This window comes from Lampris incognitus, chromosome 15, assembly GCF_029633865.1.
Source record: "Lampris incognitus isolate fLamInc1 chromosome 15, fLamInc1.hap2, whole genome shotgun sequence".
Classification (NCBI taxonomy): domain Eukaryota; kingdom Metazoa; phylum Chordata; class Actinopteri; order Lampriformes; family Lampridae; genus Lampris; species Lampris incognitus.
Genome location: NC_079225.1, coordinates 16,908,213 through 16,922,691, shown reverse-complemented (window position 1 = coordinate 16,922,691; position 14,479 = coordinate 16,908,213). Strand labels below are relative to the sequence as shown.

Here is a 14,479-nt window from a genome sequence, read left to right as displayed (position 1 = left end):
CTCTCTCTCTCTCTCTCTCTCTCTCTCTCTCTCTCTCTCTCTCTCTCTCTCTCTCTCTCTCTCTCTCTCTCTCTCTCTCTCTCTCTCTCCTCTCTCTCTCTCTCTCTCTCTCTCTCTCTCTCTCTCTCTCTCTCTCTCTCACCCCTGCAATAAATTTAAACAAATAATAATCCCACCAGATCATCCAAACAAGATGGAAATAGAATAAAACGTCAGTGCTCTACATGAATGGATGTATTGGTCTACACACAAGCCACAGCAAAAATAAACACGGTAGATAGTACACTATTTTAGCGAATTTTGGGGGACAACGCAACCACAGGAACTGCCGCGGCCGGGACGCGAAACCCGTATCGCCCGCACAGCGGGAGGAATCGCTAACCGCTAGACTGAAGGGTCAGACCCGCGAGATAGCGGCCAGCGTGTATTCTTATCCATGCACGTTACACTATGTTTCATTTTCACACGATCTGAGTAATATACCAACTGCTATACCGCTTGTAATAAATGCAAACTGTTGCGAGTAAATAATGAGACATCTCGGCATTGAAAATGTTTTTTAAAAAACATCTAAAAAGTGTCATAATCAACCAGACATGCTAGCCGCCTTCCGCAGCACATTAGTCATTTCTGTTTTAGCGCGAGTACCGGCCGAGAACCGTCATAGGCAACCGGCGCCTGCAGTGACAGAAGACGATAGTGCCGAGCTTACCATAAAGCAGATCATCACATCAGTTTCTGACCACTTTGCACTATATCACATGTAGGCTTGCATAGGGTATTTGACCTTCACACACGAGGACACACAACTGAAGTGCACTGGCAACCATGTAATAAAAGTAAAATATCACTTTATTTATATCGTGCTGTAACGTGCATGGATAAGTAGACACGTTGGTCCTTGATTAACGAGACCGACCCTTTAGTCGAGTGGTTAACGTTGTCGCTCACGGAGCGAGGGACGGTAGGCGATCGTCCCCCAAACTGCCCCCCCCCCGAATTCGCCACAATACTGTTAGACAGTCTTTTTCCATGCACCTTTTATCAAAACATTTAGTGAAAACATGAACTAATTCTGTGTTAAATTGAAAACTATGAAATATGCATACTCACACATATCCAGCCCATAGCGCGCGCACACGCACACAATTAGAAAACATTTTTATAGGACCCATTTAAGACTCAATGTAGTGTCACGTTTTAGCCGCTAGGGGGGCAAGGCAAACAAAGCGTATGGGAGAGCGTTCAATGGATTGTTTAGAGAGGGGGTATTTGGGCCAGAGGAAAGGCTATTTTACAACAAATGAACAACACATCGCTCCTGTTTGGCGATGTGACCGGTTTAACCCTCATCTCCGCGAGGACGATTGCATCAATCACGGCAGGAAGACCTGCGATACTGCTGTTTGTGGCAAACACTTTTGAGGGCAATACAGTCTTTGTTGTTACACACCAAAATGTCATTGCTATGTGATGGATTCATGTTTCTCACAGGCTCTTCTGTACACACTTCTTTTAACATTTGCATCAAACCCGTAAGTCACACAACATTTAACCCCCAACCGCTCGGTGCATCCACACGTGTACCCAAAAAAAAAAATGAAGTGCTAAGAAAATCAAATAGGACTGCAACAGCTTTTCCCTTGCCCCCTGTCACGACCGTTAGAGACAAATCTAACCAGCGTTGTCATCTGCAAGATGGAGCTGTCGAGGCATCTAGCCTGCCATCACGGTTACGCACAAAACAAATAGAAATGAAAACGTTGTCAATGAAAGACTCGTGGGGGTAACGGAGACGCCAGGAGCAAGGTGAATCACTTAGCAAGCTGTGCTTCTCCACTCTGCAGCTGCCACCCACCACAACACATCTGGCACTGGGAGAAAAACACACACAGAGAGGAAATATCCGAGTGAGGGGCCTCGTGACGTAAAGATCACCTCCTAAATTGGAATTTATTAGTGAATTAGTGAATTTATTCCCCTCTGAGCATATCCTTTTGGCCCTCATACAGGTGGTAAACGGTGAGGGCGAGGGATCCACTTCTATGTTGTGTGCGCTGTTGCACAAATGCACACAGACAGATGTGCAAGCGCAGTCGTAAACACACACACACACACACACACACACACACACACACACACACACACACACACACACACACACACACACACACACACACACACACACACACACACACACACACACACACAGTTCAAGTAAGTCCATTTGATTTCTTTGTGTGGGTCCAATGGCTCTTCCCATACGCTCCCCATGCTATCTCTGGGCAGACACATGCCACTGCTGGGAAGACTCCTAATGTGAAGCAAATCATCCCATTTGAACCGACAACGGCGGCCTGGCTCAGCCCGCTACTGAAACTCTGTTTATTGCATTTCCCCAGGATTTCATATTATACATGCTGAACTACACAAAAAAGGAGGCAAAGCCAATTTCTGGATTCCTGGGAACTGCAAAGTGTCCCGGAGACGTGGAGCTAGAGCCAGGCGTCATGTCTACCTCAGGCGGACCACCACACCGCCAACTGATGTCAGCTTTGTAGATATGATTAGAAAAGCCGGGCAGGGTCATTACGATCCGGTGAATTATTTACATAAACTGTGCATGAGTACATGGTTTAATTTTTATGGAGTGTAGATTTTTTTTTGGTACTTTCATGAAATATTCATGTTTTATATGGAAAGCTGGTGTGCTTTTTTCTCTCTCTTTTTTTAAATACCTCCCTCTTTTCCTTTGACCTTGTACAGTTTCTTGCAGTCTTTGCACCACCTGGGTCCGACATGCCTCTCTCGTCTTTCATGGCTTGGCTTTAATATCTGAATATTACATGTGCAACTGTTTTCCCAATGCAAGCCTTTATGCAAAGATAAATCCGCTGCAAAGTCTCGGATGATCAATGTTTTCAAGCCAGGCCATTTGCATTCATATTCAGGCCTTTTTACATTTGCAGCTAGACTTTTTTATAATGTTGTCATCTTTTTGAAGATCTTTTTGAGAAACTACACGGAAATAGGTGGAGAAACGAGACATGATGCATGCTGCATATTGAGCTCTGCTTCCAAACATCTGTCTAACGTCATCGAATACCAAAGTCTATCCACGTCTCGTCCACGTCTGCGTCTAAGGTTTGTCTCCGTTTGATGGCTGGGAGAGCTGGCGCTGGATCGGCTGGGGGAGCTTGGTCTGCTGCATCCTGTGGGCCCAGAGACCACGGCCCTGTCCGGAGCTGCACCAGAAGAAGAAACACCGAGTGCGATCTGACAGGATGCGGGGAAGCAGGGCAGGCTAAGCTAACTGCTAGCCCATGCAGATAGCGGTCTGGTGGCGGCCTCACCTGGCGTTGACTGTGGTTTTTTTGGTGTCGTTGTGTGGTGTGTGGGGAGGTGTGTTGAGGGAGCCTGCCTGGTCCGCCGCGTCCGGTGGGCCCAAGGACCACAGCCTTTGCCTGGAGCTGCGCCCGAAGAAGAAACACCGAGGGCGATCGGACAGGACACGGAAGCGGGGCAGGCTAAGCTAACTGCTAGCCCATGTAGACCGGCAGTTCCGATAACACTGAGGGCGGTCTGGTGGTGGCCTCGCCTGGTATTGACTGTGGTGTTTTTGGTGTCGTCGTGTGGTGTGCGGGGAGGTGTGTTGAGGGGGTCTGGCTGGGAGAGCTGGCATTGAGGGAGCCTGCCTGGTCCGCCGCGTCCGGTGGGCCCAAGGACCACGGCCTTTGCCTGGAGCTGCGCCCGAAGAGGAAACACTGAGGGCGGTCGGACAGGACGCGGGAGCGGGGCAGGCTAAGCTAACTGCTAGCCCATGCAGACCGGCAGTGTCATCCTGGCTGGCGTTTGTTCCCTCGGACAGCGATTTTATTTATTTATTGGTTTAGTTTGGATATGTGTGTTAGTTTGGATATGTGTGTTCCTGTAGTTTTTGGATGTGTTTTCGTCTTTGTGTTGCACTGCTGTGGGCTGGGGGGGGGGGGGACATTTAAAAACGACAAATCAAGTATTCCTGATTCCCGACCTAACGTGGGCTCTGCAGCGATGAGCCCAGCGTGCTTATCAGTGTGGGAACGTATTTAAGACTACCTCTGTCTGCCATCCGTCATGCAGACTCCTCGCCGCTCTGCAGGAAAACGCCGAACGGTCGCCTCTTCACGTCGCAAACGCGACGACACCCCCAAATTACAGGGCCCGTCCGGCGGCCAACGCGGAGGAGGTGGGGTGCAGCTTCACACACGCAACACCTTACTCCGCAAGCTATCTGACTATAAAAAACGGCACGACATGCCAAAGTCACATTCAAAAAAAGCAATTTTCTGCCCGCAAAACAATTTCAGCCCCTAATTACCTAATGAGCAAATGGTTATCCAAGGCTACCTTTTCCCGGTGGCCACTGAGGAAGAGGTCTTAATATGACGGAAATAAGTGTGACAGACTAAACGGTCTCCATTGAACGCACTGACGCACGCTCCGACCTTCTCTGTCAATCTGGAGGGCAGACAGGGTGGCAGTCTACATTGTGAGCTCGGGCTGCAGAACTGCCTTTCATGGATCCCACCAGAAAGCCCCCCCGTCAGGCACTCGGGGCTGACTGGCCGTTGCCTGTGAGAGGGGAACAAAAATGAACATTGAGAGAAGAAGGAGAAGAGAAAAAAAAGCAGTCCGCCAATGTTCAAAAGCCCTCTTTAGGATGTGGAGCACGCCATTCGCAAAGCACCACGGATTCTGTGTAATTGTGGTTGTCTGCATTTCCGTGATATCTTTTGAGGAAAATAACAACCCTCAGAAACCCTGTGGTCACATTACGGAGGTTTCCTCCGGTCCATGCACACACAACCCCACCCAACCCCCCCCCCCCAAAAAAACAAGACAAAACGCAGACAGGCGGGCTGCAAATAGCTACGCCAGAGAGAAAGATAGCGGCCAAATATATTCAAAACGTCCACTCAGTCAGTAATTACGCAATTATCTGACGTATTCATCTTTTGAGATGATAGGAATCTTTTTTTTTTGGCTAGCTAATCAACGAGCAGCATTACAGTCAAGGAACTTGCACGGCATCGTTCTTGCAACGATTGCTCGGTAGTATCAGTTCTCACTGAAATGCATGACCGACCCCCCCCCACCCACACACACACTTTCATTGGGATTGGTAGTGTAAACTACTAATAATTACCCGTTAGCCCCTAGCTAACAGGTCTGACCCTTTAGCCGAGCGGTCAGCGATGTCGCCTTGTGGTGCAGTACACCCCGTATCGAATCCCGCACCGGGCAAGAAAATAAGTGGTTACATTGGTGGCAGCGGTGGGATCCGGAAGTGTGCAGATCCTCAGAGTCTCTTCGGAGCGCGGGAAGAACAAGCGAGAGGGCGTGCTTCCGGGGAGGGTGACGACTGTAAACTACTAATAAGACACGTTAGCCCTTAGCTGACGAGTCTGACCCTTTAGCCGAGCGGTTAGTGATGTCGCCTTGTGGTGCAGTACACCCAGTATCGAATCCCGCACCGGGCAAGAAAATAACCGGTTACAGTAGTTTGAAGGCACGTGAAACCGTTTCGTTTCTCTCAATAACGTCAGACAAATAAACAATCATGACTTTTAATGGCATCATTTGTAAAACCTTGCATCAACTGTAAAACAAATTCCATAACTGCAAATTTGTTTTCAACAAGACAGCCTTGTGGAATTCCAGATATACATTAGTTCATCATTTACAGTTTCGCCAGTAGGCCTAGCTGACTGGAGGAGGACAAGCTACACCGGCCGACGCTAGAACCGGTTCACCACGTCGCCCCTGCCACTTCTCACCAGCTGCGTCTGTGTGTTTAGTCTCTTTTACTCGGCTATATTCCCCTCACGTAAAGCAATAATGTCAGTTGTAGTCACTCCTTTGTGTGCATGTGTGCATGTGTGCGTGTACATGTGTGTGTATGTTTCCATTTCGTCTCTTAAAATCCCTGGAAATAACACCTCGAAGAACTAAGCTACAGGTAGAGTAGAAAGACAGGGGCAGTGATCAGGTGACCTTCCAAGGTGAAGCAACCCTACTGAGGCGACCTACCAAATACGCTCGTCATCTCACAGACGCGGAGCCGAGCCACCGGCTCCCAAGTCCGCGGCTCTGGAGGATGAAGGTGGCGTCGAACCCTGCGCGGCACAGGGCCGGGGGGCAACCGTGGCCTCCAGCTTTTTCCAAATGTGAAGGGCCGAGTTGTTGGTCTCTGCTACATATTACATCCGGAGTATGGGCTACCATGATACAAAGTACTACAAAACCCGTCCTTGTACAAAAACAAACATTTGTTGTAGAAATCCTGTATTTAAACAACAACCGATACAGACCGAGAACTGCAGACTGTGGATGAGGACAAGGTGAAGATTTCCAACATTGTACATTGCTTGTAGAGGCATTGAACGTAATAGGCATGGCGTGAAGTTCTTCACCACGGCAGAACTTTGGCACAATAAAGGCATCACAGAAGAAAACAATGAATATTTAACAAGGTCAGCGCCAATGATTGCACAGTTAAACAGCTCTCCTATGCACCAGCTCATAACACGCCGTTTGGCGCTGGCACGACTACCGCTCCCCTTCTCGTCGTTTCCCGTTTGATGATTCTGTTTCAAAGAAAGTCTAGCCACTGATAGGTGCTGCCGATGGGATCGCACACGTGAAGATAAGACAGAGAGGTGTACTGACGTCAAAAACAACAACAAAAAAAGAAAGAAAAAATAAAACAACATCTAACGCATCTTGAGGTGTCACTGTCACAAGTAGTTTTTCCCGTTCTGCACAGGTGTCGGATGTGACAGCTGAGTGTGTGTGTGTGTGTGCATGTGTGCAAGTTTGTCTCTGTGTGAGTGTAAATTCAATGCCAGTGGGGAAAAAAAAAAACAAACAAAAACGGACCTACGCTCTGTCCCAAAGCTTCTTGGCTTGGTTTTGAGTTCGCACACCAACACCGACCCATTCTACCGGCCCCCCGTCACATCACATCACACCCCTCGACACAAATTTCTCCTCAGAAAATGGATGCCACAGTGAGGTGACACCACCCAGGTCACTATATTTCCACAGGAAACATCTTACTACAAAGGCATGTGTGTGTGTGTGTGTGTGTGTGTGTGTGTGTGTGTGTATGTGTGTGTATAAGTGTGTGTGTGTGTGGGGGGCGGGGGACAAAGGAATATTGTTGATCGGATAACCCATGTCCGTGGTTAAGTCCTCGTGGTTCTCGGACCCCTTCTTCTCCCCGTTATCCCCCCCCCCCCTCAATTATTTATTTATTTATTTTTATTCTATTTTACTGAGGGGTGTGTTGCGGCCATTTCCCGCCCTCAGGCCATGGTTTCCTTCCCCGGCAGTCTCCTGTCGTTGAAGGTGTGCATGTTAATGACCTCCTCTGTCTTCACGATGACCGGTGGCTGGGGCTTCTGCTTGAGACGGCGCTGACACTTCAGAGACACCCTCAGCTCGTCCACCATGGCGCTGCAGAAGGACCGCTGCACAACAACAGGAGGGGAAGGGAAGGGACAGGCTTAAGCATATGAATGTGACCTTCAGCCCGTCCCGGCGACCTCGACTGCAAACAGCTACAGGACGCCCATTAGATATGCGTGGAGTAACTTGCGTAGTGGTGCAGTTTACTGTGTGTGTGTGTGTGTGTGTGTGTGTGGTGATGTTGCTGCTGCTGTGCAGTGGGTTGTGTGATCCCTGCATGTTGTCAACTGCACCAGCATCTCCAGCACTTTCAGATTTGGTGGTTTTGATATTTGAATACGGTATCTTAATTTGAAATTGATAGAGGATATATATGTATATATATGTATATATATATATATATAAAATCCCATGAGACAAGTAAATTCATTATGAGACAGTACAAGCCTGTTTCATGCCATAAGCAATCATAAGCTGTTAATAAAGCTACACAGGAAAGAACATATACCATTTGGTGTATGTATCACTTGGTATATGAAATGGTACACTATACACTATGTCTGACATTCTTGTGTAGGAAGTGGGGTTGTTGTGAAGCGTCTAGTGTGTTGGTGTAGTGTTGTGTGCCTGTTACGTGTCACTCTCAACCTTCACCGCTGGCTAGCAGAAATGCGAACCGGAGAGCCGAGCACGTAAGTCTCTCCCTGCCAGTACATAGCCTCTCCAACAGCGAGCCCTATGTAGCGCCTCGTCGTGGCGCCACAAGGTAACTGGGTACACCTTGGACCCTGGCTGAACTACAAGGGACTCAGAGGAGGTCTGGCCCCTAGACGTGCAGTACGCAGGCCAACCGGTGTGTGGATATTCCCTGATGCCCACGAACCAGCCCCCAGCTATGGGTTAAATAGCGCCACTGCCTGGTGGATACCTCGGGGGAGGAATAGGCTACGGGAGTAAACCCTACAGAAAATCAGCGTCTACAGTGCTGTTGTTTTTCTTGCCCTTTTGTATCTGTTTTAAGTGGGAGAGTACTGCTGGCATTTTGTGTGGCTGCTGCTTCTCCATCTCGTAGCCCCCCTTCCCATCCACCCCTGTATGTCTGTGTTATGTTTATCTGTTGTCTTGTTTCACCCCGTTTATTGTAAAGCGACTTTGAGTGTTAGAAAAGCGCTATATAAGATTGATTTATTATTATTATTATTATCATTATTATTATATGGACAAAAGTATTGGGACACCTGGCCATTATGGGACACCTAGCCATTACACCTACAGGAGCTTTTATGACATCCCATTCTAAATCCATAGGCATTCATATGGAGTTGGTCCCCCCTTTGCAGCTATAACAGCTCCCACTCTTCTGGGAATGCTTTACACAAGATTTTGGAGTGTGGCTGTGGGAATTTTTGCCCATTCATCCAGAAGAGCATTTGTGAGATCAGGCACTGATGTTGAACGAGAAGACCTGGCTCGCAATCTCTGTTCTAGTTCATCACAAAGGTGTTCGATGGGGTTGAGGTCAGGGCTCTGTGCAGGCCAGTCAAGTTCTTCCACACCAAACTCACCCAACCATGTCTTAATGGACCTTGCTTTGTGCACTGGGGCACAGTTATGCTGGGACAGAAAAGGGTCCTCCCCAAATTGTTCCCATAAAGTTGGAAGCATAGAATTGTCCAAAATGTCTTGGTATGTTGAAGCATTAAGATTTCCCTTCACTGGAACTAAGGGGCCTAGCCCAGCCCCTGAAAAACAACCCCATACCATTATCCCTCCTCCACCAAGCTTTACAGTTGGCACAATGCAGTCAGGCAGGTAATGTTCTCCTGGCATCTGCCAAACCCAGACTCATGTTCCTAAATGCCTAATTGTTCCTAAATGCTTCCACTTTTCAATAATACCTCTTCAGTTGATGGTGGAAGATCTAGCAGGGAAGAAATTTCACAAATTGACTTATTGCAAAGGTGGCATCCTATGACAGTACCACACTTGAATTCACTGAGCTCTTCAGAACGACCCATTCTTTCACAAATGGTTGTAAATGCAGACTGCATGGCTAGCTGCTGGATTTGATACACCTGTGGCAATGGTTCTGAATGAAACACCTGAATTCAATGATTAAGAGGTGTGTCCCAATACTTTTGTCCATATACTGTATATGTTCTTTCCCGTGTAACCTTATTGACAGCTGATGATTGCTTGCACAAACAGGCTCAAACAGGTACTATTTAATGAAGATGCCAGTTGGGGACCTGTGAGGCGTCTGTTTCTCAAACTAGAGACTCTAATGTACTTATCTTCTTGCTCAGTTGTGCAACGCGGCCTCCCACTTCTTTTTCTACTCTGGTTAGAGCCTGTTTGTGCTGTCCTCTGAAGGGAGTAGTACACACCGGTGTAGGAAATCTTCAATTTCTTAGCAATTTCTCGCATGGAATAGCCTTCATTTCTAAGAACAAGAATAGACTGTCGAGTTTCAGATGAAAGTTCTCTTTTTCTGGCCATTTTGAGCGTTTAATTGACCCCACAAATGTGATGCTCCAGAAACTCAATCTGCTCAAAGAAGTGCCCATCCAACCAATCCAACTTGTGGGAGCTGCTTCTGGAAGCGTGGGGTGCAATTTCTCCAGATTACCTCAACAAATTAACAGCTAGAATGCCAAAGGTCTGCAATGCTGTAATTGCTGCAAATGGAGGATTCTTTGACGAAAGCAAAGTTTGATGTAAAAAAAATCTTATTTCAAATACAAATCATTATTTCTAACCTTGTCAATGTCTTGACTCTAGTTTCTATTCATTTCACAACATATGGTGATGAATAAGTGTGACTTTTCATGGAAAACACAAAATTGTTTGGGTGATCCCAAACTTTTGAACGGTATTGTATCTGTCTGTCTATCTGTCTATAATATCATTTTCTTATTTGTTTATGTTTGTGTGTAAGTGTGTTTTTCTTCTTGCATGCCTTTTTCTGACGGGTGAGTGAGATGCTTTCCATACTACTCATAAACTCAATAACAACCATTTTCTTCCAGAGAAACAAATGAGAACAAAGGATTATGGCAAAGAAAAAGAAAGATGGCACAAGACGGGGGGGAAGGAGAGGAAAGGGGGAGGGAAAGGACAGAGAAGCCAAGGTGCAAGAAGAAGGTTGGAGGGCAGTCGTGTCAGGGTGTACATCACAGACATCTCGTGGAGAACGGGATGTTTTTCTTTTTCTCATTTCCACATTTTTTTCCCAGTGTTTGTGACGCAGCCTGACAGTTCTTGCTCGGCAATGACTGGGATGCGACGTGCGCAGTGGGTGGAAAAGCCGGAAGTGTTTTGCAATTACAAACCAGTAACACACCACCACACTGAGGTAATTATGTGGCTATAAATAACAACAACCCATTATTAAAACGACTTTTGCAATTATCTGGCATCTCAACTATAGAAATATGCATACTGGAATGAAAACTTGATGCCGCGGAGTGAATCATATTGCAATTAGTCTAAAAATAGAAATCCCCTGAGAATAATCTGACATATATTCACTCAGTTGCCTACAGGAGACAAAGGCAGGTGGTTCCCACCATGCTGCGCTGCATGTATAGCAAATGTATTTGTCCGCAAAATACAAAACACAACACAAATAAACATTTAATATGTTAAAATGTGTATATACTAAATTAGTATGTTGAGCTTGGTTAGTAGTTGAGTTCTGTTGGTAGTTTAGTTTGGTACGTGGTGTCTTGATGCATGCTCCAGGTAAGAACATCAAAGAAGGTTGAATCAGTTCATGTGAATACAAAGTTTATTGAGAGAAACGTTTCATCACTCATCTAAGTGACCTCTTCAGTCTAAGCTGACTGCAGGTACCCCCCCCCCCCCACCCTTATGAACAATACAGCTGCATAACGACCCAAACCAACGATCTCTTAGCACCCCCCCCCCGCTCCTCGGTTTCAGGGATGGTCGTTCCCTCTTCACATAGATGGCCTCTTTCACTCCCCGTTCAAACCAGCGTTCCTTCCTATCAAGGATGTGCACATTCTCATCCATGAAAGAGTGGCCACTGGCCTGTAGATGGATGTAGACTGTGGAGTCCTGGCCTGACGTGTTAGCTCTCCTGTGTTGGGCCATCCTCTTCGCCAGCATCTGTTTAGTTTCCCCGATGTACAAGTCACGGCAATCCTCCTGGCACTTTGCCGCATACGCTGTATTGCTCTGTTGGTGCCGGGGGGACCCGAGCCTGGGGTGGACTAACTTCTGGCGCAGCATGTTTTGGGGTTTGGAAGCAACTGAGATGCAGGCCAAGAGGATGGAACAACACAGGAGAGCTAACACGTCAGGCCAGGACTCCAGTCTACACCATCTACAGGCCAGTGGCCACTCTTTCAAGGATGAGGATGTGCACATCCTTGATAGGGAGGAACGCTGGTTTGAACGGGGAGTGAGAGAGGCCATCTATGTGAAGAGGGAACGACCATCCCTGAACCGCGGGGGGGGGGGGGGGCTAAAAGTACATCTGAGTGATGAAATGAATCTGTCAATAAACGTTGTGTCCAGACGAACTGATTCGACCTTCTTTGAGCATCGTACATGGTAGCGTTTGTAGTATTGCATGTTGGCTACTACTAAAATAGTACATAAAACATTGAAAGGAACACGTACTGGTTGAACCAAAAGCACCTGAAGGGCTCACTGCTTGTGCTTGCTAGTGCTTCCATCAAACAGCAACGACCAACTAATATATAAGTCAGAATGAAAAAGAGAAAACGTGTTCCTCAAATCACGGACGTTCTTTTAAACAAATCCCAGGAAAGGTCATTCTCACGTGTACCTTCTCCAGCTGGGCGTTCTGTTTGGACTTGTAAAGGACCTCCCCAACGGCCACAAACACAGAGAGGACAAGGCCCGCCGCCAGCACGATGAAGATCCCACCGATGTTCTGCACCCCCAAGGCGCTCGCCTCTTTGCTCTCCTCCTCCGGACAGCCGTTTCCTCGCCACCACTTCTCCTTCATCATATGCAGCTTCCCTTCCTCCTGCAGCTGCAGAATGGCTATGGTTATCTTATCCCTGTACGGTGAGCCTGTGGGGCCAAAAGAGCAGACATGAGACAATGGAGTGCACTTTTGTTGGCAGGGGTGTGAAAACGACTCGCAAGCTTTCCGTGCGACTGTCACCCGCCGCGTTCTTGTCAACCGCTCAGAGGGACGTTTTGGGGTAAGTTCTCAGTGGTATTGCACTGATATACTCGGCGACAGATTCCGGGGATATTCCCCTCCGTCAACACATGAGGAGCTGGCATCAGTGAGTTGGCATGGCTCACGTCGAAGCAGCGCTCCCGTCAATTGTGACAAATTAGCAGCGTGTGTACGCTCGCATAGGGAATAAAACCATGTCGATGAATGGAGGAAAAAGCAGGGCAGGCCAACAGGGAGCACACTGTGCACGCTCATCCACATGTGTGCGTTTGCATACTTTTGCATGTTTTTATGTATGGATGTGTGTTTGTGTGTGTGTTTGTGCACACTTTTGCATGTTTGCATGCATCGAGTGACACCGTGCAAGTGGATTGTTTATGTGTGTGGAATTACACTGGACATTTGTGTGAGATTATGTTGTCCTATTAGTGTGTGTATGTATGTGCGTGTGTATGTGTGTGTGTTTGTGCATGGAGCATACTATGCACGCTCATCCACATGAAAGGGCTCGTGTGTGTGTGAGCACTTTTGTATGTTTATATGTATCTGCTTTTGTGTATGTGTGACACCGTGCAAGTGGCTAGTTTGTGTGTGTGGAATTTGCATGAGATTATGTTGTCTTATTGGTGTGTGTATGTATGTGCGTGTGTATGTGTGTGTGTTTGTGCAGGGAGCATACTATGCACGCTCATCCACGTGGAAGGGCTCGTGTGTGCGTGTGTGTGTGTGTGTCTGTGCGCACACTTTTGCATGTTTGTATGGATCTGCTTTTGTGTATGTGTGACACCGAGCGAGTGGCTAGTTTGTGTTTGTGGAATTTGCACGAGATTATGTTGTCCTATTAGTGTGCGTATGTACGCGTGTGTGTATGTATGTGTGTGTGTGTGTGCGTTTGCGCATGTGGACGCCATGATGAGTTTAACTCCCCAAATCCACAGACAGTGGGAGGATGCTGGAATTAGCGACAGCGCATTAGGACACAGCGGGTGCCAGCATGATCAAAGGAGGAGTAATTGTTGCAGTGTGTCGGAGCGGGGTTGTGTTCTTCTCCCATCCACAGCATAACACGACACAAGCCAGGGCCTCTGCGCACACACACACACACACACACTGTCCCCCCCCGACCAACGGCAAGAAAGATTAATGCGTACTGTGAGCGTTCATGTTTCATTAATGGTCTACTGCTTTAAAAGCTTGTTAGCGTATTTATGTGATTATTCGCAGAAGTAGGGGATATGTGCTTAGTGCCTGCTTGGCCGTAAATTTACATTTCAGGGGTTGAGCTAATGCACTTACACAGAGTGAGTAAAACACAATAAATACGTCAGTAGACGTATGCTTGAGTTGCTTGAACATTTCTGGTCTTATAGGGCTGAGCGATAGTTCAATCTTATAGGACATATATCGTCTTTCTAGGGTAGTGTATTGGGATGATACTCAAATATTGTCATATCATGATGCGCCGTTAACGAGAATCTATTATCAAAGATTCCTCACAAAATGAGGTCTGAAATATTTCTATTATTGTATTGTATTATTTGAATAATATTTAATTTAATTCAATTATATAAGTGCTTTGGGTGTCTCGAAAAGCACTATGTAAATGTAATGATTATTATTATCATAATAATAATAATCATTACATAAAATTATTATTACTATTATTATTTATGACCTCAGTTGGTCTCTTAATTTTTGCAGAATTTATTTATTTATCTTTTTAAATATTTTTTTATTTTATTTTTTGAAATTTTTTTAGATTTATTTTTGCAGATACGTTTTAAGCCGATATCGTGATATACGTTGACATCGTCCATTATCACGATAATATTTCCTACATCTGCC

The 14,479-nt window shown here is 46.6% G+C and overlaps 1 protein-coding gene across 1 annotated transcript in view; it reads right to left on the bottom strand.

The window, feature by feature from the left end:
• Nucleotides 1–7,346: 7,346 nt before the first annotated feature.
• The window catches only part of LOC130125329 (glutamate receptor ionotropic, kainate 2-like), a 100,206-nt gene continuing 93,073 nt past the window's right edge, over nt 7,347–14,479 (bottom strand). The window contains exons 15-16 of the mRNA XM_056294880.1: nt 12,269–12,519; nt 7,347–7,511 (exon numbers count right to left, since the gene is read on the bottom strand). Coding sequence (XP_056150855.1) covers nt 7,347–7,511; nt 12,269–12,519 — 416 coding nt within the window. The remainder of the gene's footprint in view (nt 7,512–12,268; nt 12,520–14,479) is intronic.